This window comes from Alosa sapidissima, chromosome 2 (assembly GCF_018492685.1).
Source record: "Alosa sapidissima isolate fAloSap1 chromosome 2, fAloSap1.pri, whole genome shotgun sequence".
Lineage (NCBI taxonomy): Eukaryota > Metazoa > Chordata > Actinopteri > Clupeiformes > Clupeidae > Alosa > Alosa sapidissima.
In genome coordinates this window covers 28,511,704-28,538,006 of record NC_055958.1, presented here as the reverse complement: position 1 = coordinate 28,538,006, position 26,303 = coordinate 28,511,704, and the positions used below count along the sequence as shown (strand labels likewise).

General features: G+C 42.3%; 1 protein-coding gene across 3 annotated transcripts in view; it reads left to right on the top strand.

Annotated features, from left to right (window-relative positions):
* gdap2 (ganglioside induced differentiation associated protein 2) overlaps positions 1 to 26,303 on the top strand; it is a 35,370-nt gene that overhangs the window by 5,986 nt on the left and 3,081 nt on the right. For 2 of the 3 annotated variants that reach the window (XM_042084600.1, XM_042084602.1), the window contains 9 exons: positions 1,418 to 1,494; positions 2,226 to 2,385; positions 5,409 to 5,441; positions 6,095 to 6,245; positions 7,208 to 7,284; positions 8,393 to 8,469; positions 8,619 to 8,758; positions 11,160 to 11,214; positions 15,815 to 15,958. In XM_042084600.1, the coding sequence (XP_041940534.1) occupies positions 1,418 to 1,494; positions 2,226 to 2,385; positions 5,409 to 5,441; positions 6,095 to 6,245; positions 7,208 to 7,284; positions 8,393 to 8,469; positions 8,619 to 8,758; positions 11,160 to 11,214; positions 15,815 to 15,958 (914 nt within the window). The remainder of the gene's footprint in view (positions 1 to 1,417; positions 1,495 to 2,225; positions 2,386 to 5,408; positions 5,442 to 6,094; positions 6,246 to 7,207; positions 7,285 to 8,392; positions 8,470 to 8,618; positions 8,759 to 11,159; positions 11,215 to 15,814; positions 15,959 to 26,303) is intronic. The other variant, XM_042084601.1, reaches the window with a different exon arrangement.

Sequence of the window (26,303 nt, the reverse complement as noted above, 5' to 3'; positions counted from 1 at the left end):
AGACATACAAGCGCAAACATTGCTGTGAGCTCAATGCTCCCATGTGCCACATGATGGCTTTAGTTCATGCAGGACAGACTTTGCGCTTTGCCTACCTTTTAAATTAAGGCCTCATAATGCCACACAGTCATAGAATCACACACACTCATAGTGCCACACACACTCCTAGTGCCACACAGTCATAGAATCACACACACTCGTAGCGTCACACACAGTCATAGTGTTGCACAGTCATAGAATCACACACACTCGTAGCGTCACACACAGTCATAGTGTTGCACAGTCATAATGTCGCACCCGCACATCTCGCATGGCAGTTTCTAAAAGTCACATGGGAATTCTTCTCTATGTGTCCTGTCCACTCATGAGGCATAAAGCTTGTGGATGAGGCAGAGCAAAGAGTGTTCTGTGTGAATCACTGGTGTTTTCGTAGAATAGTTCTAAAGTGCGCACAGCCTTCAGGGCCAAGTGGTGCTTAGGTTCATGTCATCCTATATAAACTTTATGGTATTTAGAACAGGCCTTGAGAGATGAAGACGATCATTGGAGTTGTGTGATAAGTGAATCCTCCTGGTTAAATCTCAAATTAGTAGGATATCCGTTCCTTGCACCTTGTCTCCACTCTCAAAGCTCTATGACCCTTTACACATTCAAGGAAACTTGAGGAGAGATATTCACGGCTTATCGTGATTGGCCAACGCAGTTGCATGCGAGGAACGACCATTCACGCATGTTTTTTGGATGGAACCCTGGCAGACTGACTGTAAGGGAACCTGTGAAGGCCAAAACAAGAGCCAGCACACTCCATAGCACTGACTGAGTGAGCTATCAAGTGTTGAGTTATGGAAATGAGGACCACCTGACAAAACATGAAGGGCCATTTTCAGTTGAAATTGAAAAGTGGGATAAGCAAGACTTTGGCAGTTTTGTCAGTATCAGGATAGATTTCTTTGGAGTTGGACTTTCTCCTTAATTGGGTGGAGTATCTGCAGCTCAGGCCTTGTAGTGCTTTGCAATGATTCTTCCAGACTGAAGTGATTGAGCCTGAAGGAAAATGATAACCCTTTGAGATAAGGAGACATTTGAAAAGTTCTCTCCCTGATTGTTAGATGGTACCCTTCATTAGATATTGCCGAAGTATCTCGCCAAATAAAATAGCTGTGTTTTATCGTTCAGATATGACAACAGTACTTTAATGGTGAAGAAGGAATGCACATTAATGAGGCGGGAATTTCTGTGGGAGAAAGGGTTTGACAGGCTCTTCGGTAACTACATGAACATCAGAAACAAATTGTTGGCCAGCCACTCAAACTAAATATATCTCTTCAGGGAAATGTCTGTGTACTGTCCGCAGTGAACTTGATATCGGTGTGTGTCTGTGTGTGTGTGTGTTTTTTGTGTCTACTCTCTCACGCAGGAACAGTACGGAGGTTTCTGGAGCTTCATGGCCAAAGCATAGAGACAGTGGTGTTTGCAGTGACGGACGTTGAATGGGTATGTGTGTGTGTGTGTGTGTGTGTATGTGTGTTACTGTGTGTGTACTGTACAAACACTACCCCTTTGTGTACTCACACTCTCCTCTATTCACATTCACACTCCTTTCCTCCAGTCCCAGTTTAATCCTACCAGACTGCTCCAAATAGGATCTAATTTGAGGCTGTCCAGACCAGATCCAGTCAGTAGTTAGACCAGAGCCATGTCCACCTCTGTCTCAGATGTTCTCTCTAAACTCCAAACACATTATAATAACACATTACTCAAGTGCTCTCTTTAAATATCCCCCTTCCTTGTGTGGGTTCCTGTATGCTTTGTCTCGGCATTAAGGCTGTGGACTGTTGTGTAACATTCATAGACACGGAGTGACCTTAAGTGGACAGTAGCTGTTGCCCTGGCTGCCTTGTGTTACATGAAGGTATTCTACTGTCAGTGTCTATGACCTTACACCTAGCCAACATCAAAGTTTTTGAGACGGACTGCAGCCTGATGAAAAAATCTGAATACAGCTCCAGATGCACAACTCTAGTGATTTTATCTGCAGTGGATGAAATGGTTGACATGTCTATGATTAAGGATTTATTGCAGTGTTTGTGTGGAATGTCTGTGTAGTGTTTGGAGTGAACTAGGTGTGTGTGTGTGTGTGTGTGTGTGTGTGTGTGTGTGTGTGTGTGTGTGTGTGTGTGCGGTGTGAACCCATTTTCTTTACATACATGTCTGTGTGTATCCAGCCTGTGTACAGAAAGCTTCTGCCCCTCTACTACCCTCGCTCCGTGGCAGAGGAACGGCTCAGCCTCCCCCTGCTCCCTGCCGACATCGGGAACTCGGAGGGCGAGCCGGTGGTGCCCGAGAGGCAGATCCGCATCGCTGAGAAGCCCGGGAGTCTGGAGGGTGAGTTCCCAACACCACAGCCCTCTAGAACAGGAGTGAGTTCCCAACACCACAGCCCTCTAGAACAGGAGTGAGTTCCCAACACCACAGCCCTCTAGAACAGGAGTGAGTGTTCCCAACACCACAGCCCTCTAGAACAGGAGTAAGTTCCCAACACCACATCCCTCTAGAACAGGAGTAAGTTCCCAACACCACAGACCTCTACAACAGGGGACCTAGTCCCCAACACCACAGCCCTCTATAACAGGAGTGTGAGTTCCCAACAACACAGCCCTCTAGAACAAGAGTAAGTTCCCAACACCACAGCCCTCTAGAACAGGGGTGCTAGTCCCCAACACCACAGCTCTCCACATACAGATTTGGTGTGTGCCACATGTAGAGCTTTTGTGGAGTGTCTGTTCCATAGTCTGACCAACATCTTAAATTGTTCCCTGTTAAATTTAAATACTATATTGTTTTGTATTTGTATGTCGCTTTGGACAAAAGTGTCTGCCAAATGCCATAGCCATAACCATAACCATGTTCCACGCAACATCACTTGGACCTGGTCAAAGGTTTGAGAAAATTGTTTCAAGGTCTCACACAATATCCTTCCACTGCGTGCAATATCCCAAAAATGTGTGCAAACACCCTAAATGGATTTATACCATAGGAGTTATACCGATAGGAGTTGTCATGCATTCTAAAATGATATCCAAAACTAAATATGAGGGTGAGTGTGAGTGCGAGCAAGGATCATATGTGTGTGAGTGTGTGTGAGTCTGTCTCTGTGTATGTTTGTTTGTGTTTGTGCATAATATGAATACGTACCTGTGTGTGCATGCACGTGTGCCTGCATGTGCATGCAAATATGCTTTTGTGTGTGTGTATGTATGTGTGAGCTAGTTTGTGCAGAATCTGAATACGTATGTACGCACATGTGTGTGCACGCATCGCCGCCACCACCACCACCACCCCTACTCCAGCTCGACCCCAGACACAATGGGCTGTTGTCCATGTTGCGCGCTTGTGTGTGGAGACTGTGGCTGTGGAGCTCCAGGGGTCTGTCCAACTCAAACAAATAACGGCCGGCCCGACGCCCAAGCCAAACAAACACAGCCTGACTTTCCCGCTCGACGCTGGATACTCCATCATGGGGTGGCCCAAGGCCTGGGCCGAACACAGCCGCTCATCACCAGTACCCGCCTGGCTGGGCAGGCCTGGGGCCTGGTCATCTTGCAGGGTCGGACACCTGCTGGGAGGGTATGGAGGGGAAAGATGATGACCTGTGATATGGAATAGAAGTGTGTGTGTGTGTGTGTGTTTGTGTGTGTGTGACAGGAGGGGGGGGGGTTAAATACGGGATGTGCATTTTTAGGCTTTTCCCGCGCTACCATCAAATGCTTGGCCTCTTTAGAAAGCTGAGACCTTGTATTTTTCTTATGGAACCATCAGAATAGCTGTGGGAAGTACTGGCACAGAGTTACAGAGGCTAGAATATGTTTTTTTATTTTTTTTATTTCTGCCGGATAACAAGCATCTCTGAACTGACCACATTTCACCCCTCTAGGTAACTTGAGATGACTTAGAAACACAACTGAGCCCTAGCACCAGGTCTTGTGAACATAGATCAATATATTAGACCATTATTTGCCAAGGTATGCTCATGCGTTTTGTAAAATGCCCTATGGAAACTCCCCATAGGACTTTTGGGTTCCCAAAATACATACTGACAATAAAAGTGTGGCAACCTCTTGGTGTAAAAGCATGATCCTGGTCTCAAATGAAAGGCAACACTTTGAGGCTTCTTTAGTATATCAGGGGTTGTGATGAATGAATGACTACACAAAATATGGAATAATTACACAAGTGTCTCTAATTTTGCATTTTCTTTGCTGCTTCAAGATGGACTATACATCTGCACAACTAATATTGGATAAAACAACAATTTCAAACAATTTCTATGGATTCCTGTGAATATTTCAGTACCCAATATGCTGCATCTACATATTGCACTGCAGCTACACTGCAGCTAGAAAGTAGGGAAGCATCAAAAGCGTAGGAGGGGGAGGAGGGCATTTTTGATCAAATTTAATTGAGACATAGTGATATTAAATGAGGGAATGAGAGATGAAGATGGGGGAAAATGAAGAAAGGAGAGAGTGAGGATAAAGGGGGTGAAATCGGCATGGCCAACTTCCGCTGACCTGACACATGAGAGAGAGTGAGAAGGATGGTTAGAGGATAGAGACAGGGGGAAAAGATTGACTGATGATGAGTGATGGACAGAAATGAGAGGGTGATGAAGATGGAGGAGAATGGAGGTGTAGAGTGGTGGTGAACAGAGAGAAGAGGTGATGAACAGAACAGAAGGCTCTGTGATGGAGAGTCCAGCTGTGGTCCTGATGTAACCTACTCACCAGGCAACCGAGTTCCTGCTTCCTATGGACAGATTAGCTGGATGCTAATGAAAGACTTTCAAACACATATACACACACCAAAGTCTTGTTTGTATTTGAAGAGTGGTCACTGGAGTGTTGCGATGTCTGATCCTCCTTCTGCTCTGCCTGCGTTCGTTGCTTTTGTTTATACTGAATGTTTGACCTGCGGCTTTGCTTCAGAAGTGCTTTGTTTACAGCTTGTTCTTGTACACAGCGGGACGCTCACCAGCGTCTCGTGTCATTTCTGATGTGGATGATGGTTGGAGTGTGTTTACTGTAGGCTGCATCTCTGTGTGAGAGGCCATACAGGAATGGCTTCAATTCAAGTGGTCAAGTTAGGACACAAGTCCTTTGTGCATGCCTGTTTTCACTGAGAGAAAGAGGAACTGTGTTTCTGTGCACGAGAAGGCTGTGTGTGTGTGTGTGTGTGTGTGTGTGTGTGTGTGTGTGGTGGAGACTGGAGGAAATGTGTTTCTGTGTGTCCTTTCTGAATGACTTAAACATCCCTAAATGGACACTTGTGAAGCTGACCGCTTTTAATGATGAGTTCAGGTGACTCGTGTTCTCTCCCCCCTCCCCCCCCCCCCCCTCTATGCATAGCAGCGCCCAGGCCTGGAGAAACTTCACAGCCTCACGGTTAGTCCTGATGCTACTGTCTCTGTGTGTGTGTGTGTGTGTGTGTGTGCGCGCAGAGGTGCATATTGTGTGCATGCGTGTGCGTTTATTTGTGATGGTTCAGGGTCAACTCTTCACCAATCACTTCCCCAGATGGCTGGCCGCTGTTCAGACGAAGCGTTCTGACCGAGCTATGTGACATCTCCTCCCCTCCCCTCTTCAGATAGGGTTTCGTGCTTACAGGACCTCTGCTGGCCAGCAGAGTGCATCTTAGATGGCTCAGGGGGAAGATGGCCGCTCAGGAGGCCATTGTTTTTTTGTTTTTTTTTTGTTGCAAAGGTTGATGTGGGGGGCGTTGTCAGCAAATTTGGGAACAGGATAATCACTCTCAGAAATGTGCGTGCGTGTGACCGATGCATGATTAATTTGTTTTATTTGGTTGTTTCGGTGAGTGTCACCATGCCCGTGAAAGGGACGTTATGAGGCTCATAGTTCTTCTGATATGAGAGTGTGTTTGGGTGGGAGGGAGAGAGAAAGAGATGTGTGTGTGTGTGTATGTATGTATACATGTATATATGTGTATATGTGTGTGTGTGTGTGTGTGTGTGTGTGTGTGTGTGTAAGCAAGAAGATATAAATAAATGTGTGTGTGTGTATATGTTTGCCCTATTCAGACGATTTGGAGGACGATAGCCTGGAGCTGGACTTGGGGCTTGTGGGGACACACGCGTTTGCACGTATGGAGGGGGACGTGGACAAACAGCGCAAGCTCATCCTGCAAGGCCAGATGTCTGACGTCGCGCAACAGAAACAACACCAGAGAAAGTAACGACTGGCTTCACTTACCTCAATAACTCGTGAACACACACACACACACACACACACACACACACACACACATCCTCCCTCTCTTATTCTCATTCTCTCAATTACATGCACTTTAATGTATGACCCCACTCACTCATTCACTTAGTCACACACCACCTCACTTATTCACTCTCTTCACGTAAATTACACACACACACACACACACACATACAGTCACAGACTCTCCCGCTCCACTGCTAATGTGTTTACCCAAACAGACACATTTGCACTCCCACATTCAGACTTTTAAAATCAATTTTCACAGTAATTTATTCAACATTTTTTTTTTTTTTTTAAATGTGATGCCTGCTGTGAGGGAGAGGCTGTTGTTCCAACACTGGTGCTACTCAATTTATATTCACTTAAATGTATATGATATGGCTGCTTGGTGTCAGTTGGAGAAAATTATTGTGTTATTCTACCAAATCAAATCAGATAATTTCCTCTTCCTCTGTTATCATGGCATCACCTCTTCACACTTCATGGCACTTTATATGATTCCAAAGTCATCAAAGATATTACATAGTCTATCAACATTATGAAGCAGCCTGAAATTGAAGAAGGTTGAATGTAAAACATGTTTATTACATCTCCCCTTTTATTCTCTCTCTTGCTCTCTCTCTGTCTCTCTCTCTTGCTGTTTCTCTCTCTCTTTATCTCTCTGGCCATATGTCTCTGTTGCTGTTGTTTATGCATTATAAATTGCATGCATGCATTATATATTATTTTAACCTTTCTTTCTTTCTTTCTTTCTTTCTTTCTTTCTTTCTTTCTTTCTTTCTTTCTTTCTTTCTTTCTTTCTTTCTTTCTTTCTTTCTTTCTTTCTTTCTTTCTTTCTTTCTTTATCTTTCTTTCTTTCTTTCTTTCTTTCTTTCTTTCTTTACCTTCCTTTCTTTCTTTCTTTCTTTCTTTCTCTTTAGTTATAACCGTTGGTTATGCAGGGCGCGAGCAGAGGACTTGTCAGACATAGCAGCACTGAAAGCCTTATACCAGACAGGTTGGTGTTCATCTCAAAGTCATAGCGCATGGTCTTCCTTCAAACAGCTTAGTGGGAGTAAATAAAGGTTGAAAGACTTGTATGTATTTGCGTGTGTGAAGGTTTTTGATTGTGGGATGTGTGTATTTTTAAGGACAGGGTTTACTGGGGTTCTGTCAGAAGCACACATCTACACACTTCAGCTTTTTGAGAGTTCCAGCTTTTTGAGAGTTAAAGAAGATGTTGGGATTTTGTGTGTGTCTGTGTGCATGTGCTTTGTTTTTGTGTGAAATGTGTGTTTTGAGGACAAAGGCTAGCCCAGTTTTGTTAGAGCCAAAGTGTTGCAGCTGGCTCGTCTGCTGTGCCCAGCAACTCGCTGTGTGACCCTCTCCAATTTGTTTGTCACATCTTCCTGGATGCTAACGCTAGACCCTCCACATGTCCCCACGGTCATCCCTCTCGGCTAATAACAACCAGCTCAGATTTCAACACGCCACACTGCATGACACACACATTTACCAAACAACCCCCCAGCCGCAAGTATAGGATTCTACTCTAGGTCATCTCTGGGATTCAGTCTCATACCAGGTTAAACCTCAATAACATGTTTGGCTGTTTGTGAGAAAGAGCAGGCCGTGAACAGCTGCCGTGACTACTTGACAAAAGTGTTATGTGCAAGGTTGGCCTACAGGGGGCAGACTTGTCTCTGGTGCTGATGTCCGTCCTGTTGCAAATAAAAGGGTTCCTTGGCAGCATATCACACATCTCTACACATTCCTCTGCGCAAAATCTAATTTTGTCCCTCAAGTGGACCTTTCGGGGCTAAAGGAGGCATAAATGATCTAAACCAGATTTAGTACTGCAGGAGTTTAGACATAATTACTTAAAAGTGTGCGTGTGTGTGTATGTGGCTGAGTCTCTGACAGAGCAAGAGAGGTTGTATCAGTGTGAGTGTGTGTGACAGAGCGTAAGAGACTGTGTGAGCGTGTGCCAGTGCTAAGGTCAATTCAGTTTTAGTTGAGATTCAATTTACCAGATGAAGGTGCTTTCTACTTTCTTAAACTGACTGAGAATGAAACGGTTGTTTTTTAGTTGTCCTGAGAAATGTGTTTGTGTGTGTGTGCACTAGGCGTTGATATGTGCGGCAGGACAGTGATGGTGATTGTGGGACGGAACATCCCAGTGACCCTCATTGACATAGAGAAGGTAACAAACACATGGACACTCACAACAGCACTTGATGGTCTTCATCTCTTGATATGCATCACAGTGGGAATATAGCATCAAATCAATTGAAAGGTCTCATTTTGCTGTGTGTGTGTGTGTGTTTGTTTGTATTGCTCTGTCCCTTTCAGGCCCTGTTGTATTTCATCCATGTGATGGACCACATCACAGTGAAGGAGTATGTGATGGTGTACTTCCACACGCTGACTGGCGAGCACAACCACTTGGAATCTGACTTCCTGAAGAAGCTCCACGATATTGTGGACTCAAAGTGAGTTGCTAATCCAGAGCCCAGTTTCTCTCCTCTGTCGAAACTCCTCATATGTCTTTCCCTCAGCCAACTGTAGGCTTGTCAGGAATCCGGCGTTGAGAGACGAATCGAGTAAAATTGTGCTTGAACTAACCGTCCCAGCTGTCGATTAGATTTAACCAGACAGCGCTGACCTTGTTGTCCCGTCTAAGATAGTTTGTACTGCAAGGAATTCCAAGGCCCTTGATGAATTGTGCCGGTGAGTATTGTGTTTCCCTCTGCACATACCTGTGCTCGCCCCGTTCATTCCTGCTGTTCTAAACTCCAAATTGATACTTTCAACCACATCCAAAGATCCGTCGCGTTTTTTTTTTCTCCGTGGAATAACTGAAAGGGAATAACTTGTTACCTGCCATTGCTTTGGAAAATTGGAGTTAGTCTTGGCATCAAATCCTTCAAAAAAAAGTGTGGGTGGGTGGAGTGTGTTGGCTTGCGACACCTCACCACACCTCGACTCGGAGCCAGTCTTCCCCCAGAAACAAGCTCCCGTGTCCTCCTCGCTTCCGGGGGCCAAATGTCATTTCTGTTTCAGGGCAATAGAATAACAATAGAAAACAGTCATGGCAATTATGAGCGAATGCGCTAACCGTGGGGGCCAACCACTGCAAATGATGTGTTACAGAGAAGTGAGTTGGCCCTGAGCCCCTTCTATGCGTCTCAGACAGGAAAGACAAGCTGCTGGCGGGAGAGATAGATCCTGTAGGCCCTGTGATGAGTAAGGACACCCTAACCCCCCCCCCGGCGCCAGGCCGACCCTGGCCCTGGCCAGAGGTGAGTTTGATCGGCCGTCGAAAAAGTAAAACGCAGCACGATGAGGTCAACGTGCCGCCGCGTCTTGTTGGTGGAGCGAGGCGAGAAGAAGAGAAGACTGGGCCTCCAGACGCCCAGTCCGAGCGTGAAGCAGAGAAACAACAGAGTCTCATTGGGCTCGCATGCTAACAGAGGCTGCAGTGGAAATCCGGCTTTAGAAAGTCAGTCCTTCCGTGCCTACTATTCATTAAATCAAGTCATTATAAGTAGGTAAGTGGGCAGATCAGCTAATGAGTGAAACCACCAGCACAGAAGACCTCAGATGTCAGGAGAAAGAGCCGCAGGACCTAGAGGAATCCTCAGGCGTCCAGAGAGGAGGGGAAGGAGTTCTGAGGAGATCTGTCAGGGGTATCAGCCATGCCTTGGGGGAGAAAGGAAGGGGACCGAGTGCCTTTTCATTCTGGGACAGGACGTGGTCAGAGATGAAGGGCGTCAAGATGTGATGCCAAATCTGCTACTGCATGTCTGTGTCTGTCTTTGAATGTGTGTGTGTGTGTGTTTGTGTGTGTGTGTGCACGAGTGTGTGTGCGCGTCATTCAAATCTGAAGCTGCCTTAAGGAGCAGCTCCTCAAAGTGCCTTGACTCCATGATGGATGAGTGGTTGTGTTTGAACAGGCCTAAATTTGAATGACCCCCAGGAGTACCTCCTTGAAGCATCTTGATGGACCATGACAAATGGCGAACCCAGGTCTCATGCCGGGGGTATCTTAAACCTGTGTCTCCCAAACTTTGTTTGTGTTGTAGTACGTCATCCATGTCCAGGCGTTGTAAAAAAAATGGTTGTAGTTTACATGGCTTTGGCCAAGACTACCTCCCCATGGACCTTACGTCATCAGGCGACATAATAGAATAACTCCACTCTTTCCTGTTGAAGGAGGGGGAGGTTATAAAACATGTCCCGAGTTATAAAAAAAAAAAAGTTGTGTCTTGTTAGGTCGTTCGTTCGTAGCCTGTGCACGAGTGATTATGTCTGTTTAGTCACGGGGCGGTGCACCTGGCTTACATTTTCAACTGAACCAGTGATATGGATTAACGGCACTTTAACTCACCGGAAGCGTGACATCACACACACATGCCCGGCGCCTCACGGAGACTGTTGCAGTGGTGAGAGCCAGTGCAGTCGAGAGCGCGGGCTGGTCACGGCCGGTCGTGGGAAAGGGGAGACTGTTGATGAATGCGTCCCTTGCATGCTGTAAACCCGCCCAGGCTTTTGGATGGGCCTGGAGGTAATTTCTGGTTCAAGTGTGTGTTTTGGACGGGATCGGGGGGCCTTTTGGACTGGCGGGTTGGCTTTCGGGGATGCGTTTTGGACGGATTTCATGGACATTTAGTTGTGCTCTGAATGTGCCCTTTTTGTTTTTGCTATGATAGCATTGTTTCCATCTCCCTGTCAAACTTTGATTTGTTTATTGTTTTTGTTAATAAAAGGCAATAACATGGTATCCCAGAGAGATACTGCTATGTTTGTTTGGTGAGCAGTTGGTTTTGTTGTGTTTCTGTATGTCTTAGCAAAAACTTACTCAGACTCTTCCCTCCTTTACTGCTTTTGCAGGTTTAAGAAGAACTTGAAGGCCCTCTACTTCGTCCACCCCACGTTCCGCTCCAAGGTGAGCTGACCATCAAGCAGTTACCTGTGCCTGTTCCTCTGTACCTGTACCTCAGGACTGTTGTTTTGTCTTGTCTGTTGTGGTCCGTAGTGTGTGTGTGTGTGTGTGAGTGTGTGTGTGTACAGCAGGGGTCTCAACACCCGGCCCACGGCCCAATCCGGCCCGCGTCCGGCCCAATTCCGGCACAAATTGAAGCAGAAATAGGCCTACACCTATCGAAATAAGCATGGTATGCTTAGTGGACACCGTCGTATACACGCAAAGACGCACCTCCATTCACAGACGCACTGTGACTATCACTGTCAATAGACGATCGATCATAATCTCCAAAAGGATATTCTCCTTCAGAATCAGAATAGGTGAATAACATAGCCTACCGAAGACTTCATCACACGTGAACGTTTTGTCAACATTAGGTGTAGGCCTATTTCTGCTTCAATTTGTGCAAAACTATGGCCTGCATCGCTTCCGCGTCATTACAAATGCACGTCTTTGTGTTTCTCGTGTGTAATACAAGTATTTCCTGAAAACTTTGCGCAGCGATTTTGGGTTTGAATCAAGCTCTGAATGTCTAGCACATAGTGGAGCAGAGTAGGCTACAAATGAGATTTGTCACCGTACTTGGATCTATCGTCTATTTTAATCAGTATTGTTGTTTGTAGCAATTAAAAATAGCCTCAAGGACCGGATTACATTATTATTTTGACATACGTCGCGGGCCGGAATTGGGCCGGACTTGGCCCGTGGGCCGGGTGTTTGAGACCCCTGCTTTAGGTCAATATCACACCGGAATTCTCCTTTAACCCTGACGCTTAGTTTGCCAGGTTTAAAAAAGTTATGAGAGGAAAATATTTTTATTTGGTGTGATGCGCACACATACCCGTTTTTATGCTTTTTGTTTGTTGTATAATTTGTATTAATATTTATTTTATCATTATTTTATTTATAAGCTAAGGTTGCTAGCACAGGTGTCTAAAACTAGATAAAAACACTTGCACTTTCTGTTAGCAGTTTTGTGTGGTATTTGAAAAATAGAACATTGCATTTTCAGAAATAGCCGGCCCTTCAATCAGATGGCGTTGGCAGAAGTGGCCCCCAGCTCATTTGAGTTTGAGACCCCTGGCATACAGAGTACTTTTTAATCACTGTTTTGCTGCCCTGCTGCAGTTTGTCCTAATCCCGTGAGGAAAAACATCAAGGAAAATAACTTTAACTCTTTAGGAGGCCCCACTGTGGTTTTAAATCGCTATCACACCTGTGCCTAAGTTGATTATGCAGTGGAGGAATTAACATAGTGCTTTTTTCCTTTTTCTTTTTTGTTTTAAAAAAAAATGTCAAGTCATTAGACACCAGATAATGAACTCTCTGAATTTATTCAGGAGATCCTAGCCCTTCCTCCCTTCCTCCCTTACAGGTGTGAGTGGTGCTCAGGCATCACTACTCAGTAGCTACAGTAAACCTCTCAAATGACTTTCAGTGGTTTTGAATAGGTTGTCAGGGTTCACTCCAAAGCTTGAACAAGGGTGTGTGTGTGTGTGTGTGTGTGTGTGTGTGTGTGTGTGTGTGTGTGTGTGCGCATACATATGTGTGCATGTCTATTTCAAAATACTGGCAGGTTTGTAAAAGAAAGTATACTTCCACTCCAGTGGTGGAATGTAACGAAGTACAAATACTTCGTTACTGTACTTAAGTAAATTTTCCACGTATTTGTACTTTACTTAAGTAACATTTATAGTGCATACTTTTGACTTTTACTTCGTTACATTTTACAGCAATTATCTGTACTTTTACTCCGCTACATTTCTACAACACCATCGTTCCTTTTTACGGTACATTTTATGATCAGTTTTTTTTTTCTCTCTGACAAACACGTTTGTTTTACTGGGGGGTTGCTACCAAAGATTCTGGAGCGCTACGTGCATTCTTAGAAACATAAGCTTCTAGTCTAGACCAGGCAAAGCGTGAGCTTGTAGCCATCTGCATTCGGTAGGCTATATTCACCAGACCCATGGCTACACTGTACATGCAACTGTGTTCTGTGCCTTTCTCTGTCTGTTATCTGCAGCGTTAGGGCCTCCTCTCCGATGAGATTGCTATCCGCGGATCAGCGAAGTTACAGGCTATGCCCATGCTTCTGTCACACGTCTGATCATTTGCGGCACAAATGAATGGTAGACTATTAATGAACCGGTGGCCGGAAAAAACGTAACATTTTCCAGATTAGGAAATATTCCTTAATTGTGTGTGATTAAATAAAGATGCATAGCCTACAATTGGGGGGTAGTAACGTGAGCGCTCATTCAATGTCTATGCGTCTGCGCAAGTGAAACTGAACTTAATCATAAAGACACCTTTCTCAGCAACTTTTCTGTTCAATCAGCATAATTGGCATTACGATCCACCCGACGTTTCCCTTGTCTACCCCGTTAAACTTCAGGCTCTCGTGTTTTGCTGAATGATATTACTCAGCAGATCACCCTAGTAGATAACCAGAATTACAGTCTCTAGAATTGTAGGTCAGAATGTAAACTGGGCCACAGATGGTAAGCACAATTGCATTAACTTAAAACTATCTAGTCGAGTATAACCTAAAACTAGCTTAATTAAAATGCCACAGCCCATACTGATTTTTCCTTTTAGAATATAGATATTAAGAGAATAAATCAGTATGCAAATACTTTTACTTTTAATACTTAAAGTACATTTAAAAGCAGGTACTTTTTACTTTTACTTAAGTAGGGTTGTCATTGTGGTACTTTTACTTTTACTAAAGTAAATATTTCTCTGTGTATTTGTACTTTTACTTAAGTACTGAGGTTCAGTACTTCCTCCACCACTGTTCCACTCTAAATCACCTCTTGATTGTTAGCCCGGACAGAGGATGTGGGTAAATTGAGTCCAGCTCTAGGGGTAGCGGCCTCTTTAGAAAGTGAAGATCAAGGTCAGGAGAGCAGTGCAATCTAAGGGAGGCTTATTATGACCGCCGCGAAGCGTATAGGTTTAGTCAGGATTTTTTTATTTATTTATTTATTTTTTCGCATGTCCAAATTTCCGTCAAGGATTCCCGGGACACTGAAAGACCGGGGTACACGAAACTTGGTGGGCATGTAACCCCACATGGATAGCATGGAACCGTCGTTTTTCGTTTTGATCTGTAGCCCCCCCCGCTGGACTGGACCCCCTGAAAGGAGGGTATGCCTCCAGGGGTTATGTTAACCCATTCCATGTGCACACATGTGCATAAACAGATACACACGCACACACATACATTCACAGTAATCATACGTATGACACATACTCACACAGTAGACATGTACGCATCAATGCATATGCACAAACACACATACACAGACAAACACACAAGCACGCACACACACAGGCACACACACAGACACACACACACACCCACACACATAAACATAAACGTAAACGTGTGCACGCACACATGCACACAATTCAAGAATTTCTCAGAATTATGAACAGGCAAGATGGGGATGGGGTTGTATAAAATTAATTTTACATGTGAAATCTATGAACTAATCATGTTTTGGTACTTGTTGTCTAGCAGATACCAGTGAGAATTGAGTGTGGATAATGCAATTTAGTGAGACCGTTAGAATCATATAGGCCTTACAGCGTGATTTATTTTTGTGGAAAAAATGTGCTGGACTGGGCGGCGGTCATATTTTGTACCGCTCTGCGGTACATCTAGTTTGGACCAGATCATTTGTCTGTAACCCACACTCCACCTCCACTCCAACAAGGACTATTTTGAAGCTGTTGGAGAATCTTGGGTCAACCTTGTAGTCACACAAAAATAGTGCTGAGTAAAAAAAAACTACTCAAAATAATAAAAAGATTAATTTTAGAGCACTCATAAAACTGATTCTATTATTAGTCTCTTCAAACAATGCCTTTTGCCCCCTCTTAGCCTAAAGGGTTCTGCCCTAAGTTTTTTTTTTCCGCCACTTTTATTGTCTTCTCTCTTCAACATCTTCAGTTACTTAGGGTGTTTCTAGGTTTTTATGTCTAACAGTAGGGCTGCACAATTAAGAGAAAATAATTGGGATTTTTCTGACAGATATTGCGAGTGTGATCAGCGATATGATATTGTTGAAAGTCAATGTCAAGATTCAGTTCAACATTCCAAATGTTTCTTTAAGTAACGCTACATCTGAATGGTGAGCATGCCTAGTGCATGAGAAGCACAGTGCTCCTTATTAGTGAACTTCACTGTCTGTCACTCAAGAAGGATGACCTGTATATAAAAATAAACCTGTAGTCCTTGCAATTGGTTCAAATTGTGATTACGACTGCAATGATTGTGCAGCCCTTATCTAACAGGTCTATTCCACCCCCCAATTGCAATTGAAGTTAAACTGCCAAAACTACCAAAAATCTAATTTTTGGAGATCGGTTGTCACATTTATCTGGATTGACAATTGTGAAAGATTAAAAACCCATATTTTATGGCATTGCATCACTTAATAGGTACGTTGTCCGCTTGCAATTGTAATTTTTTGGCTTGTTGAAAATATCAATGAAGTTTTATGTAAAGCTGTAATGGAAACCTGACTTCTGTTCCCCCTGCGTGTAACAGGTATCCACCTGGTTCTTCACAACCTTCAGTGTGTCGGGCATGAAGGAGAAGGTGCACCACATGGATACACTGCAGCAGCTCTTCACCTGCATCCTACCCGAGCAGATCGACATCCCACCCTTCGTACTGGAGTACGACGCCAGGGTGAGTGACCCTTAATGTCAGTAGCCATGAATCGGTTGGATCAGACAAACTTTGTAATTGGGCCATATTCCTGTCCCGAGTCCCGACCTGTCGTTGTTTTAGCATGCGTCTGATTAGAAGATGTCACAGTCAACGTTCTAGCTCTGGTCCGATCTGAGTGAACTTCTGGCATGACCGAAATGTTTGTCTTTTGTCATGCAGTGTGCACAGTCAAACATATCACATCCGATTAAAATGTGTAGTGAATTATGTGTATATAGACCATTTTTTTTATTATTATTATTATTATTATTATTAGTATTAGTATTAGTATTAGTATTATTATTATTTAGAATTATATAGATTGAGACTGAAAAAAGTATCTGCCCTACAAATGAAAAAGGTTCTCATATCACAAATAGATCACAGTGCAAGCACAGTACTTCAGAGTTCACTCAGAGTGTAGGAGGATCCGTCTGCATCCCCCTTGGACCCTCTTGGTCCAAGACTATGACACCAGGGTGAATTCCCTTGACCCTTACAAAACTAAAAGGTCTTCAGATCACAAATAGATCACAGTGCAAGCACAGTACTTCATAGTTCACAAAGTACTCAGAGTGTAGGAGGATCCGTCTGCATCCCCCTTGGTCAAAGACTATATGACACCAGGGTGAGTTCCCTTGACCCCTACAAAACGAAAAGGTCTTCAGATCACAAATAGATCTTCACGAAGTACTCCGCATGTAGGAGGATGAATCAATTTCCCTGCCTTAGTCCAAGAGTGACGGCATAGTGAGTGACCTTAACCCCTACAAAATAAAAAGGTCCTCTGATAACAAACATATTCTCATAAAGTAGTCCTATCATAGAGGTGGGGGATTAATCTAAATCCCACCCTTGGTCCTAGTATGACCCCAGGGTGAGTTCCCCTGACCACTTGCAAACAAAAAGGTCCTCATATTACGGTACAGGCCTACTGTCTGTTGGGGAGAGGGTCAAAGGGTACCTCCAAAGGGACAACCTCAACAGTCATTGTAATGTCTATGATCTCCTGGTGGTGCTGGAGTGGCACTGCATGCGGGGCCAGATCTGGAGGCATAGGATGGCAGCTATGTAGCCTACCATATTTCAGTTATTTGCACAGATTTAGCTAAGTGAGTTGCACAGGCTTTTTGTAAGAACTACTGTGATGCTTCTGTAATGCTTTGTGGTTTTGTATTGTTTGATTACACGAGAGAAACCAATGCACTGATTGGGCCCTAATCAGGTTTGGTCAATTGAAGTTCTCAATGACAGCTATGCCCATACAAAATTGTGATATATGGCAATATATGTAAATCACATATATTATGTATATGTCAATGTATGCCTCTCACATATGTACACATACATGTCAAATATATTTCAAAATATAGCAAAATTGGCCGTTTTTATATGTCACATACAGTATGTTCCCAGATATACAAATATATTACAAATATATGTCAGTTACATATATGTTAATATATGATGAGATGTATTTGTATGCATACTAGGGATGCCAATATAGTGCAAATATATGTCTATGGACATATATTTGCACTCATATTAGGTAAATATATTGCTATGTCACATTTATAGAAATATGTCACAATAGATGTATATTTCAGAAATATAACATTGTTGATGTTCCAAAGAAAACACAAAATATTTGTTTAACCTTTTATTAAAGTTTCGTACTTTCCACACAAACAGTGAGTAAACTCTCCAGGTAGAAACTTTTTTCCCTGTATGGAAGTGGCACACATTGATTTGGCATGCAGAATGCACTCAGTGTTCTCAGGGCAGCAGTCCTCACAAATCACCACCTGCAAACAGGGAACAGAGAAGATTAATATGCTGTAAAACACACAACATGAAAAGACCATTACTGAAGCACTACTACCTTCACATGCATCTTTAATAAACACACGCCTTGGCACAAGTAAGCTTAAATAAGGACTATGAGATGAAGAACATAACTAGATGTACCGCATGGCGGTACAAAATATGACCGCCGCTTTGTGAAACTTTTGAAACTTGTGTATGCTTGTTTGCCATGCCTGAGTGTGTGTGTGCGGCTGCACAGAAAGTAGCCTACTGGTGCTGAAAAGGTGAATAGATTGTAGAATAGCCAAAGAAGATGTAGCATTGTTATAAAACCTGTAAAATCTCTAAACAATCCCAAGTAGGGCAGTTCATCACAGTTCATCCATTCCAACTGGATTGATGAAAGGTCACTTACACCTGTAGGCTACATTTGTATTTGGGAAAAGCAAAAGGTATCAGCATAATGTTATTTATTTATTCATTTATTTTATTTATTTATTTATTTATTTATTAATAAACAAAAACATCTATGTCAGTTCCATGCCGTTTTCAACAGCTATCAAAAACAAAGGTCATTTTTGGATGGATGGATTTTTTTGTGCATGTTTCTTCTTCTACATAAGATTTTAGTCATCTTCAGTTCATGTAATACTTTATTGTCAATGCACAAATTAAGTAACAGTAGTCTGAAACGAAATGCTGTTTTACATCTAACCAGTGGTGCAAATAACTGACATGTCCAAATGGGCTTTGATGAAATGCTTCGCTAGACTGTTCATACACATTTTAACAGGCCAAAGTTGAAGAGCTGTTGTCCGTTATTGTTCGTGCAAATATAGGCTGATTCATGATCCCTTGCATTGTGTAACTGAGGTCCATGGCTAGTCTGGCTTTCACCAGACCAAGCTCAATCTTTTAAGAAATCAAAAAATAAATAGCGAGATATCCACGCTCTGGCTATTCTAAATGCAAAAATCATCAGGGAGTTATGACAAAACTGTAACTAACAAACTAGATCCTAATAGAAAGCCGTTAGCTTCCCTAAGCTACAGGTAGGCTTATAAGGTAGGCCTATTTACAACATAAATTGTCAATAGGCTATGCCGGCGACACAAATAAAATCTCCTTTGGAAACCAATGGCTTACGCCTTACAGTATCAAGCGGACTTAAACTGCCATATCGTGGCGAAAAGTTGTAATAAAATTCACGCAGCTCCATGAGTCAAGGAAAGCGCGAATGAAGTAGCCACTTCTAAATGGGACCTACTACACAGTAGCTTAAGGTGTGTTGCTAAAGCAGCCATAATGAAATGAAGGTGTCATTGTTTGGATACTTCACACACACGTGCTTTTTAATTTCACAGACTACAACTACCAAGCTGGAATCAAAGCACATCGATTCCCCTCTCACACCCTGCACGCACTTAAAACAAATAAACAGGCGTCTCAGTCTCACGCATGTATAGGCAAAACTGTATCAGACAACGTTGGTAAATATTCCATTGCACAGAATGATTTTTGTAGCACGTGCAACAAATGACAGTCGAAAGATACAATTACCCCCGGGGACGAAACGAAATTTTTCCATAAAAGTCTAGTGGGGCTACATACCCATCAAATTTCATGTGCACCGGTGTTTCGTGTAATTATGATTAATTGTCAATTATTAATTTGTCCCAGCCAGGAGGGACGAATGAAACACAACGCACGTTCGACTTCTCCTTAAATAACTCTTGAACGGTCTAGCTCCATTGACTCCCATTCATTCTGCACTCATGGCGATCGCCCCCAGTGGAAATCTGGTGGAACTGCAACCAAAATTCGGTACAATGGGACTTAATACGGAGTGGCCAGGCTCTCCATAGACGGGCTCTGAAGTCACCGTGGTTGGAGTTCAAAAGTCAGTCAAGGGTGGGGGATGGGTATTGCTGTGTGCGCATGCTCATATCAAGATGCGATAAGCATCCGTTATATTTAAAGTAGCTTTGGCCTCACATTGTATGCACATAGTGCAACCCAAAGCGCTCCACACAAAACATTGACACATAAGGCAAAAGATGCCGAGCAGCATAGTCGACACCTTACCTGTGACGCCAAGACATAAACAAATATATTAACACTAAGTTCTCCATTTAGAAAAGAAGTAATGGAATCTAGTGTATGGATATGTATGCCACCATATATGGAGACTACATATAAGTCTGTCACATATTCACACATAAACTTCTCCATATATTTGGAAATAATTGAATCTAGTATATGAAGATATATAGCATCTTATATGGGAAATTAAAATATTTTGTATGCATGTATGGACATATAGCTTTGAATATATGTTTGACATAAATATTTGAATCGCATACATGTATATGTCCATATAAGTAAAATTTATAAGTCCCTGTTATTTGACATATATGTTCATATACCATATATCACATTTTTGTATGGGTGTAGCCTGTCATTTGCACCAATTGAGCTATGTAAGAAGTATAATGGATGTGTTCAGTTCAGTTCATGTATAATACTGAAAAAAATGTAGGCATGTCAGAACTACAGTTATGCCACTTACATAATGTAGCCTAAAAAAATGTAGGCATGTCAAAATTACAGTTATGTCGCTTACATAATGTAGCCTATATGCTTTTTTAATGTTTGATGACAGAATAGAGACTTAAGGAAAATTATGTAGACTAACAATTAGGGCTGGTTAACTCAGTAATCAATTAACGCCGACAAATATTTTATTGCGTATTAACGCAGTTTTTAATTATTTATTTTATTACTGTAAAAGTCTGTTGCTCTTTTCTTATCACCGGCGTACTTTGAGTCTGAAATATCACCTAAATGCAAAAGCACTCAGTTGATACCAGCCAATCATTCAACGAAACAAACAATGGCGCGAGGCTTCAGCAGACTATTAGATGCAGCGTGTGGGAGAAGTATAGATACCGTATTTTCCGGACTATAAGTCACACTTTTTTTCATAGTTTGGCTGGTCCTGCGACTCAGGTGCAACATATATATATATATATATATATAATATGTATGTTTTTTTCCTCTTCATGAGACATTTTTTGACTGGTGCGACTTATAGTCCGGAAAATACGGTAAACAAAGGCAAGAGAAGCTAACAAAATTTAATGCCATAGCGAAGTGCATAGCTACAGACCCGATTAGCCGATTAGTGTTGTAGAGGACGTGGGTGTTCAAAACATTCTAAGAATCGCAACAAATGACGGCAGTTATGAGATTCCCTCAAGACGCACCATCAAAAGAAGAATACACGACTTGAATGAAAAGGAGAGGAATGCAAAGGCGACAACTTTACAACGTGCACCCGCTGTTGCTCTCACTGGAGACTACTAGACATCACTGGGTAATAATTACCTCGGAGTTAAAGTGAACAGTGGGCGCTGCACTCACATGCTCTAACGGTAGGCTAATGAAAACATAGAAGAGACATTATGCTGAAACGTGCGCGGGACTGCAGAACTGAAGAACTTTTTTTGTGCTTCACTTCACTCACATTTGGTACTGAACATAGACTGGTTATGCTACTTCCTGATAAAAAAAAATGCTTTTTTGTTTTTTATGTAAATGTTACTGTATAAAAATGGCTGATGTTAAAAGTGTTTGCACAACATTATGGCACTTTGTGCTATACTTTTGAATTCATTATTGGTTTTTGCGTATAATAATGCGATTAATCACAATTAATCACATTATAAGCACAAAATAATTCAGTGGAAATGCATGGATTCCAGTTTCTTCCAGTAGCAGCAACTGGAATCCATGCATTTCCACTGAATTATTTTTGGAATCTGATCCCTTATCATAGCTGTTCATTCTTACTCGTTGCTCGACTTATCGTGACTAAATTCAAGATGGCTGCAAACGCTAAACTTCGTGAAGATACTGTTTGTATAAATCGTCTTGTAAGTAAACTACCAGTGCTTTTTCAAAGTTCTCAATGTCTCGTTTTAAATGTCAGGGCCCTAGGAAGTCTACCAATGAAGTGTGGAGATACATTGAGCCTCGTAAATGGGTGTAAAACAGTGATTTATTTGCATGGCTAGCCCGATGCCGAAGCACCACTATTGAAAAAGATGTTGGTAGCATCGGCTAACTAGCACCAGATTTTGGAGTGCAGGGGACAAGCCGAGATGGGCTATGAGACATACGTTCACACTCGGTATCATGTTTCGATACACTTTAGGTCAATATCACACCGGAATTCTCCTTTAAAATGTATAATTTAAGTCTTAATGATCAGCCTATTATTTGTATGTCCCACAGCTGACATGGAACGTTATTAACCGGTTTGGGAACTTTATTTTTTTGTTCTAACCGGTTCAGGAACGTCAGTTTTAGGGTTGAACCGAAAACCGGAAACGTTAAAATAATGTTTCTATTTTTTTAACCAATTGGGAAAAAAATCTGGTTCAAAGCCCTGGTATCTAGATAAGAGTGTTTAGATTAAAGTATCTGCTAAACAAGTCAATGTAAATGTGAAGAAATATATCCATACAAAGCACCTCGGTGTTAATTGTTTGGATTGTATTAAGAGTTAGTTGTATTTTATCAATTAGTAGAGGATGATGTACATTGTTCCCATAAAAAAGTCCTCAAATGTCAAATATGTACTTTCAAAGCGCTCCAGTACTTTTCATGTTTAGACGACGGGAGCTTCAGCCTACTCTGTCTACCGAGTGTTGGAGGACTTTCCTGGAGGCAGCATGTCATAATGTTGATGGCCACTCCATAATTAAATCAAGCTGGAGTCCGCATCCAAGTCCTGTAGCATCCATAGATGACAGAGAGCTGCTGTAGTGTTCAATCTAATGCCACACAACATGTTTTTTTTGTTGTTGTTTTAAGGCAATTACCTTGGCTTATGGCTTGACAGACCTGCATGTTTGCCTCAATAAAACAACGTTTGTGTCTCGCATGTCTCGCAGTTTTCAAAATCCCTTGATCTTACGTCTAACAAGGTCAGGTGAAGTCCCAATTAGAGCCTGTTGCTAAACCCAAATCAGAGGATTCTACCTTATGGGGTCAGCAGTGTTGATAAGATAAAGCAGAGCTGGATGTCTGGAAAGCCGAGGCACAATGGGGGACGCCGTCTGTTGTCTGTTTTTCTTGGGATCAGCTATTTTTCCTTCTTTTTGTTTTTTCAGCTGAGTGCTCACTCATGACTAAGCTGTCCTCTCTCTCTCTCTCCTTTTTTGTCTTTCTTTTAAGGCTCTTTCATGAATCCTGCTGCTCTGAAAGCTACATCCTGTTGTAGATCAGATTCCTCGTGGTTGTTTCTGTTTGTGTTACTGTGATATATTTTATGGTACAGGTTTGAAAAGAAGTGGAGAAAAAGCATCTCTCTCTCTCTCTCTCTCTCTCGCTCTCTCCTTCCTCTCTCTCTCTCTCTCTCTCTCTCTCTCTCTCCTTCCTCTCTCTCTCTCCCTCTCTCCCTCTCTCTCTCTCTCCTTCCTCTCTCTCTCTCAGGCATACTTCAAAGGCATTTATTGTTAGTAGTAATTTTCTGCAAATTCCCCAGCAGGGCAGGATGCAATCGACATGGAAATTTTTCTCAATTTATTTTAATAGGCCTTATATCCCTGCTTGAAATCTGAGTGATTTTTCTTATTTTAACCCAACCATTGGGGGCGTTTTTTTTTTTTTTTTTTTTTTTTGCAAGAGTTGTTGTACGGCAACCAAGGACAACATCCCAGAGACGCCAGTGAAAGGACTTCTAAATGAGGGTTTTGGGGTTTAAAAAAAGGACCAATAAGTGTGGTTCAGACTTGGTCGCACAAGTTTCAGTCGTTTAAAAATAGCCCCTAGGCACCACTGCACTTTCAGAGGGAGGCATCGTGTGAAATCAAATAAAAATAAAGTGTCCCTTCTCGAAGTTTGGTTGCTTCAGTATGCACCCGTGGAAAGTGCCGTTAATTAGTTTCTCGAGAAAAATAAACTGTGACCACGGATTTCCAGTTGGTTAAAAACCCATAACTTTTGCTGACAAGGCAAATATGGCAGAACATCTTTCACCATCACTGTCTACATTGGAATTAATTTAGTCTCAACCTTAAATGATTTTTCATTTCAGCATTTATCATATCCCCTTGTGTTCAGTGGAACACTTGTCTGTCACCTTTTTTACTCATGGACAGACAGACTCCAAAACAAAGTTAAAACAATAAGCAACACAACACCATATGACCTCACTTAATTAAAGGATCCTTATTCCCAGATTTGGTTAGTGAAATATATTAAACAATTGTGATCCAAAATGTTCCAGACTCATGTCATCCAGACCCATGTCCCACTTTTTCTTCTTGAACCATAGTCTGGTTTCTCAAACGGTATCACTCTTACAGTTGCTTGGCTTGGCATGGACTTCGACCTTCTGAGGGAGATTTGGTAGATTGGCTTTTGAGAGGGACTTCATCCAAGATTCGGCTTCTAGCCTCGGGCCTCACAATGAACAGAAGTGTGTGTGTGTGTGTGTGTGTGTGTGTGTGTGTGTGTGTGTGTGTGTGTGGTGAAATAGAAGGGAATGATGCTCTATAGACCATGTGTTGTCCACATATCTGCGTGTCTGAGACAAGGCATGCAGGTCAGATTCCACCAGTGTGAATGTGAAGTGCACTTCCACTAATTATGTTCAGTGATTCATATGAGTCCAGCACATTGTCCGGTTTTGCCAGGAAAAGTTGCTTTTTAATTCCAGAAACCTGCAGAAAGTTAGTTAGATTTACGAGTTTTACATAAATCAGGTCCCTTGCGAAGCTCTATTCATTTGAATGACTCAGACTAGTGACTCAGACTAGTGACTAGACCCAGCACCCAAGTGACAAATTAATTGAAATGAGTATCAACCAGCCAGACGCTCAGGCGTTCCAGTTCAGGTCCATCCACGAGGCCTTAGTCACCCTCCATCGGCTCTTCATATCAGATGGGCCAGGCAGGCTGTTGGCTTTCCGAATGGTCCCAGTTGGTTGAAGGCGCCATGAGGAGTTTTGATTAAAAACCTTTTTATTTAGTTTTAAAATTAAATTACCCTTTGTTTATTTATTTATTAAGTGCATTTTATATAAGAACTGTAATACAAGGTGCTTTACAGAAGAATAGTAGACAGAGCAGAGCCTGTCAGAAATGCTTGTGATAAATAAAATTATTCCACTGCTTGGTTGAATTTCCCATTGTCCTACGTAATTTAGAACGACCATTAACCGTATGTTATTTGCACACCTAGATCCATTTTTTTGGCCGTATCACACTTGTATATTAATTCGCCGAACTCGTTGTGAAGTTTAAATGAACAGTCACATTGCATCCGAGCTGTAAAATGCAGACTTTCAGAACATAGCAACATTGTAGCATATGACGGAGGTGGCTTTTAGCTAGATGGATGAAAGCAGGCTAAGTAAAATAGCGATGTTTCAAAGCTAAAGTTCATCAGAATCTTGGTATACACCGCTTGACAACGGGAGAGCTAGAACTAACGACTGGCCTTTGGCCGTAGCAACCATCCATTTAGAACTAGTAACGGCAGTTTGTCCTGCAAGTTTAGAAATTAGTTGATATGTGTCGGAAGAAAGTAGTTCTACAAACAAGACTGTTTTAGCCATTAAAACATTTGTAAATTGTAACAGGAGATGAACACAACGCAAGTGGCAACAGTGGAATAAGCGGGATAATGGACTCCACGGTGGTCTGTTCACAGAAATTAATGCACTTACGCTTCCGCTTCGAGTCGGGGCCGTTTTACAACCTCAACCGTGCATTAATTTCTGTGAACAGACCACCGTGTCGTCCATTATCCCTTACGTAATTAATGGGACTCAGGCACGCCTGCTGTTTTTTTCTCTACGAAGCTCCCCCTAGCGTCTGTATGTGTCGATACGAGTCTGTATGTGTCGATGAGAGTCTTCCTGTAACGAGTCATTTAACCATATACCGACTTACGAAGATAATTAATTAACATGGAAATGTTGTCTGGTGACCCTTTAAGTAAAAAAGGTCAAAACTGTAAAATGTAGTAAAACAAAGACATGGATAAACATTTTAAAATGGGTAAAAGTTTTAAGCAATGATGTGTGGAAAAATGCTAATCAAGGTAAGACAATAAAATAAAAATGTAAAAACTAAGGGACTACTAAGCCAAACAGATATGTCTAAAAGATGTTTCTTCAGAGGATAAAAGTGCTACCATGTATTGGTTCTTGCACTTAAACCAGGTGATTTCACTTAAGTAGCTCATCTACCTGGATGGAATGAATGCATGGAAGGACTTTCTGAAGCCGGGTTTCCCACCTCTGCTGAAATGCATGCAAAAACACCTCCAGCTAACCAGCTGCCGCTGGTACTTTAAAAACACTACATCAGTGTGCTGCAGTGATCTGTCCAGTTCTACAGCTTTCGTCACTTTCAGTTATTTAGCTTAAAACGAAATAACTGGAAATGGAAATGTCTAACACTGCTTTGGATAGAAGTGTTTTGCCCCCACTGAGTTGCCTTG